The sequence below is a fragment of the Myotis davidii genome, unplaced genomic scaffold (assembly GCF_000327345.1).
Source record: "Myotis davidii unplaced genomic scaffold, ASM32734v1 scaffold299, whole genome shotgun sequence".
NCBI lineage: Eukaryota > Metazoa > Chordata > Mammalia > Chiroptera > Vespertilionidae > Myotis > Myotis davidii.
This window is the reverse complement of record NW_006293088.1, coordinates 9,315,775-9,322,451: the sequence shown is the minus strand read 5'-3', so window position 1 is coordinate 9,322,451 and position 6,677 is coordinate 9,315,775. Positions and strand designations below refer to the sequence as shown.

The window sequence follows — 6,677 nt, the reverse complement described above, 5'->3', positions numbered from 1 at the left end:
GGGGGACCCCGGCCTGTTGGTGGGTGTAAATGGTGCAGCCTCTGCGGTCACCGCAGGGTGGCTCCTCTGAAGGTAACACAGCTGCCGTCAGACGGTCAGTAAGCCTGACAAGTGGCACCGGGCGCCGGGAGAGACAGCTCCACGCCACGCAGTGTCCAGCCACCCAGCGAATCGTAAACTCTTGTCTTCCCGACCCAAGAACACTCATGAGTAAATGGCTACCTCCCCTCCCACCAGGTAGACAGCTCACAGCACCTGCTCGGGGAAGTAGGTAACAGAAATTCACGTGGTGCCGTTTTGCCAACCACACCCAAGGACGGAGGAAGCCGGGGACATACGTCTCATTCTGGCAAGAGCACAAAGCTGACGGACACTCTATTGACCCCCCATCACCTCCCCTAAAAACCCCACAGATAGGACCCAGGCGGCTCTCTTCCCTCTCGGGCGTGCATCGGCTTTTCTCTCCCAAACTCCAAGGGTCCCCCGACACTTGCCGCAGGGCAGCTCCTCCCGATCCAGCCTCCAAGGCCCCCTTTTCTCTGACTTTCCAGGGAGCTCCCAGCAGCCCGCCTGGGCTCACTGCCTTCCCTGTGACCGCACTTCTCGGGGAGCCCACGCAGCCTGCGTGGCCCACTGCTTTCCCATGTTTCCAAGGCAGCCAGCCCAGCTCTCCCATTGCCCTTCCCACCCTAAGCCCTTCCTTGCTTCCCTGTCCCGCCTTTAATAAACATCCTCTCACAATCGCTTGGACTGGTCTTGTGAAATCTTTCCTACACCAAGTCAATAACCCACACACTACTGGCCGTCCGGGGGCAGACTGGCTCTGGGCCCAGTCCCTTTCCGGTGGCAACGTGACCTGGCAATACCACTTCTGAGTTGGTGGGGGTTTTGTTAATCCTCACATAGGATATTTTTTTCTACTGCCTTTCAGAGAGAGTGGAGGTTGGGGAGGATAAGAGAGAGAGAGAAACATCAATGTGAGAGAGACACAACTGGTTGCCTCCCCCACGCTCCCTGACCAGGGGTGGGGAGCAAACCACAACCCCCAAGAATATGCCCTTGACCGAGATTCAAACCCTCGACCCTTTGGTGGGTGGGCCGACACTCTAACCATTGAGCACACTGGCAGGACTGAATTTTTTTTAATCCTCACCTGAGAATATGTTTTCATTGATTTTTAGAGAAAGAGGGAGGGAGAGAAAGAGATAAAAAAAATCGATGTGAGAGAGAAACATCGATAGGATGCCTCCCTCATGTGTCCCGACTGGGGGTTGAACCCGCAACCCAGGTACATGCCCTGACCAGGAACTGAACCTGCAACCTTTTGGGACGACGCTCATACCAACCGAGCCACCCAGCCAGGCCCTACTTCTGAGTATTTATCTGAAGAAAAAGTATTAATTCAAAAAGATATAGGACCCATGTTCACGGCAATGTTATTCAGAATAGCCAAGACCTGGGCGCAGCCCAGGTGTCCATCGCGGGTTAAAGGAGCGGTCAGGTCGGTACGTGTACACAGAGGAATATCATGCAGCCGTAAGAGAATGGCATCTTGGCCCCCGCTCCCAGGAGCAGGCCACGCCTTTCGCTCCCCCTCTCCCTCCCCATCTCTCCATGCATGTCACCTTCACCTTCCTCACTGCTAAGCTCCCAGGGCCCTTGCTTTGCCTTTGTAACTTGTCTAAGCCCATGTCTTCTACAAATTACTTCTTCCATATCTGTGATGTTATAGATAAATGTTCTCTCTCTTTTAAAAAAAATATATTTTTATTGATTCCAGAAAGGAAAAGAGGGGGATAGAGAGGTAGAAACATCCATGATGAGAGAGAATCATTGGTCAGCTGCCTCCTGCACGCCCTCTACTGAGGATCCAGCCCGCAACCAAGGCATGTGCCCTTGACTGGAATCGAACCGGGACCCTTCAGTCCGCAGGCTGATGCTCTATCCACTGAGCCAAACAGGCCAGGGCGGGAAGGTTCTTTTCTGTCAGTTACACCTGGGAACAGAGACCATTGGCCAGAAAGGGCGTGGCCACGGCAAGGGTGTGAGAATTTGGGAACACATCATCCAAACAAAGGAGCGCTCTCTCGCATGCTCTTGGCTTAGTGACTGGCTTGCGGGCTCTGTTGTCCTGCTTCCTTGCAATCGCTCCATGGCCTGTGGCCCGTAGCCATGCAGACCTCACACACAACGGACCAGGAATTGCAGTGGGAACACAGCTAAGCTAGCCGGACGCTGGACTGGACCCGGCTCCAACAAGAAAAGGAGACTGCGGGCACCGGCTCAGACTTGAGCTCTGCTGAAGCCCAGCTACACTCTATGGTGGGGCAGCGGGAAATGGGACTTCAGGACTCAGGGGTTTAATTCCATGGAAACAGAGCTTTCCACTAAATCGCATCCTCCCATGCGAGTCTCGGGGATATTGCAAGAAATTCACTCCCGATAGCAATGGGGGGTGGGGGGTGGGGGAGGGGTGAAGCCCTCTCCCCTCCATTAACAGACAACCTAAGGTCTCACTTACATGTGGAATCTTAAAAAACAAACACACTAAAAACTAACAAGCTCCTAGAGACAGACCGGTGCTGCCAGAGGCAGGGTGGGTGGCTGAGGGAACGGCCAAGCACACGGACTTGCCGATGGAAGATAATGGAATGACGAGGCCTTAAGGTACATCACGGTGACCAGTCAGTAATACTGGAGTGCGTATTTGAAAGTCGCTCAGAGAATAAAAATCCTCATCACCAGGAAAAAAATGTGTAACTTTGTGTGACAACAGCTGTTGAGTAGACTTTCTGTCTCTCTCCCTCTCCCTTCCTCTCTGAAATAAATTTTTTAAAAAAATTTTTTAAGTAAAAAGACAGCCCACTGAATGGGAGAAAATCTTTGCAAATCATACATCTGAGAAGAAACTTGTATCTCGTATACTCTATGGAAGGAACCCTTACAACGCAAAATAAAGTGACGGGGGCCTTATAATCTGATAGAGCACCTGAATTCACCTGGAAAATCATCGCATTAACTTTAAGTCCTAGAACTCAGATCCTTTTGAGAACAGAGGGTTGTGGACAAAAGGGGCCACGTGCTGACCTGACAAGCTCAGGGGAGGCCTGCATGGCAGCCTTGCAAACTCAGACCTAAAGTCACCACCAAGGATGGTCTGAAATTAAACCTTAAATGCAGTGATGGTGGCAGTTACCTCCTACACCGGGGTCTTCACTGACAAGGTCAACCTTGACCTTCACTGAGCCTGTCTGTCTTTTTCCATCTATGATAACAGACCCTTGAAATGTCTGGGTCACCTGTAACTTCCCTTTTTCTGGAGCCCCTGGGGCACAACCTAATGTGCTGGGCGCCAGGACAGAGACCACCAATCCCTTCACTATCATGTTAATTGTTCCTGCACCCACCTAAGCATGTGTCCGTCATTTCACTTTTTATCCAATCCCGGGGGTTTCCCCACTTGGCTTGCTCCCGCCCCTCTAGTCTATCACCAATAGATTTCATGAGACCCACCTACGCCCCTCCTTCGACTAAAATGTACAAATGCGATGTAACCCGCCATTCTCCGGAGCATTATCTCAATTGGTTGAGGTTCTGCCTCCCGGCATATGGTGACAGTTTGGCTCAAACTCACAACAATTCTTCATAGGTTGCAATGGGTTGTTTTTCTTACTTTAACAGGGTGAAGCTTTTCTGAGTTTCCTTCCTCAGGCCAGTGCACACCCGCTTTATCCCGAGCAAAGTGATGGAGGGGGTGACAGTTGTGGACAGTGGACACGGGACCTGAGCACGGCCAGGCCGACCCCAGCAGGAGCCAAGGTCATCTCATTCCTGACAACCAGGAACCATGGCTGGATTCTGCTGCCCCCGGGCCTGCTTGTACCCGCATTCCGTCCCCAGCTTTCCCCTCGCCCGCTCCCCCGTGCAACCCTGTCCCCTGCACCTGCTGGAAGACGGGATCTGAATCCCCGTAAGCGCCCTGGCTTCTTGGTTGGCTGCCTTCTCAATACGCGCCTTGTGTGACTGCACCTGCCTCCAGTGTTGGACATTGCGACAGGCAGCCCAAGCCCACCCGGGGGTCGCCGGTAACCAAAGGACAAATGTGCCAAGTGAGAACAGGTGGGTCTGAACAGACATTTCTCCAAAGACGTAAAAAGAGCCCCTGAGCTTCCAAAAGACACGCAATCCCGTTAGTCATCAGGAAGCTCGAAGCCAAACCACAATGAGACGCACTTCCCCTCCGCTAGGGTGGCTGGACCAAAAGACGGACACCGAGTGCTGGCGGGAGCGAGGAGCAGGGCAGCCCCTGGAAACAGCTGGCAGTTCTTCAAAAGGCGAAACACAGACGGGCTGGCAGAACGGGTTCTGTGAAAGGCAACCTGCAGAGATCTTATCATACATTTCCAGCCGGCAGGTCACGGTGGGAGGCAGCCTCAGGCCGGTAACTCCTTGTCCATTGTTCTTGTGCTTCTAGGTTAACACACCTTGACCCTCAAGGGGGCTCATCTGTTAACCACCCAGGCCTCACTTCTGCCTTCATGTAACCTTCCTAGCTCCCTCCTTAATTTAAACACATAGAAACTAGCCCGGCCGGCGTCGCTAAGGGGCTGAGCATCGACCTATGAGCCAGGAGGTCACAGTTCGATTCCCGGTCAGGGCACAGGCCCAGGTTGCAGGCTCCATCCCCAGTGGGGGTTGTGCAAGAGACAGCCGATGCATGATTCTCTCTCATCACTGATGTTTCTCTCTCTCTCTCTCCCTCTCCTTTCCTCTCTGACATCAGTAAAAACATATTAGAAAAAACCACCACAACAAAAACTGCCTCCCTGACACATGTCATCAGTTTGGCTCAAATAAACTGAAAAAATTCTCTACAGGTTTGAATGTTTCTTACTTCACCACAGAATTACCACATGACCCAGCAATTCCATTCCTGTTTGTGCACATTTTTCCCTTCACATCAACCAAGTCTCTAAGCCACCAGCTGGTGTCCCACAATTCAGTGCAGTTTGACATGGAGGAACCAGCGTTAGCACAGACTCCATGTTGAAGGGCTTAGTCATACAAGACTACCTCCACCTTGGACGCCAGTCACGGGTCCTGGAGCACCCGTACTTCTGATGAGCTGGCTGCACTTACTTATTTCTTTTTGCGAATCCTCACCCGAGGACATTTTCCCATTGATTTTTAGAGAGAGACATCAACGTGAGAGAGACTCATCTACTGGCTGCCTCCACAAACACCCAACCGGGTATACGCTGGATACAACTTGACCAGAATCGAACTTGGGACCCTTCAGTCCGTGGGCCGATGCTCTAACCACTGAGCAAAACAGGCATAGATCCGGGGCCCCACCCCCTCCTTAGGTGGGAGAATTTGCTGGAGCCGCCATCGCCGAGGCCACAGCAGTGAACCCGTCGTCCTACCTTCCAGAGGCAGAAGGTCCATACTTGCTTCCAAAAGCCCGGATGGGGGCCCAGTGTGGCGGCCACAGCCCCACGGAGCTCCGGGGCCCCAGGCGCTCCCAGGCAGGTGCCCGCCCGGCCGTGAGCCCGGGAAGGCGGAGGCGCAGGGCCCAGGCCAGCAGCTTCATCCTGCCAGCGGGGCCGCTTCCCAGTTCCCAGCACGCGGCTCAGCAGCCCCGCTCCGGTCCCCAGCGGCCCTGCCCACGGGAGCTTGGAGCTCGGTGGGTCCCGGTGGCCTCCCCGGGCCGCCTCCCCTCCGGCAGCAGAGCCAGCCAGTGGGGCTTCCAGCAGGATGCTCCTCACAGGCCAGTGATGCAAGAAGCGGGTCATGACTCAGCCTGAAGTCACACAGCCAAGCAAATGAGAGACAAACAGCAGGGCCCAGGCCGGCCAGAGGGAAGGAAATAGGTGGGGCTGTGACAACACCAAGATCGCGGTGCCAGGCCCGGGCAGCAGCCCCACCAACAGGCCAGAGGCAGCGATCAGACAGACGAGGGGAAGGTCTGTATGTGGTAATGCAGGCGCCTGGCTGGGGCTTGGCCGGCCAAGGCACCCGCTTCCAGGAGGCGTCCGCTTCAAACGCGATGCCAGGTGCCAGGGGGCTGGGTGGCTGCAGGGAGAAGCCCAGCCTCGCCCGCCAGGCTCCTTGTTTGAGAGATCTTGGCTGATTTCAAACACCCACTGGAGCCACTTGTTTGTTTCTCTCCGAACTTTAAGTTCCCCCTCTTACCTCATCACTCACCACAGTAAACACAATAAAAGCAGAGCCCGCACAGCCTCACGCTCAAGCTTGCCCCCCCAGCTCGCTCGCCCCCCTCCTTCCCACCCCCTGCCCTCACGGAGGCTGGCTGTGGGTCTTCAGATCCTGTGAGTAATAACTTTCAAAGTTTCCTGATGGTTATCGCTGAATGACATTTTGGCAACTGCAAGAACCAGTCGCAACACTGATGTCTGATAGGCTGAGAGAACAGAGCCACCAGGCCCCGGGGTAGGGGTATCTCCGCTGGGCTGGAAGGGCCCCCCCGCCCTGCAGTGGGAGTTGGGGGGGGGCAGGAGGCAGCACTGCACTGAGTCCTGGGGCAGCAGGGAGGCAGGGAAAGGAGACACACCCACAGTCCCTGCTTCAGGAGTGGCTCTCAGCTCCCAGCAGGCCAGTTTTCCTTTTTATTCTTTAATTGTGGAAAACATCAAAGGGTTACATGAGTAGAGAAA

The 6,677-nt window shown here is 54.3% G+C and overlaps 1 protein-coding gene across 2 annotated transcripts in view; it reads right to left on the bottom strand.

Moving 5' to 3' along the window:
• ACOT7 (acyl-CoA thioesterase 7) overlaps positions 1–5,758 on the bottom strand; it is a 73,150-nt gene extending 67,392 nt beyond the window's left edge. The window contains exon 1 of one of the 2 annotated variants that reach the window (XM_006766760.2): positions 5,427–5,758. In XM_006766760.2, coding sequence (XP_006766823.1) covers positions 5,427–5,593 — 167 coding nt within the window. In that variant the 5' untranslated portion in view covers positions 5,594–5,758. The remainder of the gene's footprint in view (positions 1–5,426) is intronic. The other variant, XM_006766761.2, reaches the window with a different exon arrangement.
• Positions 5,759–6,677: the final 919 nt, after the last annotated feature.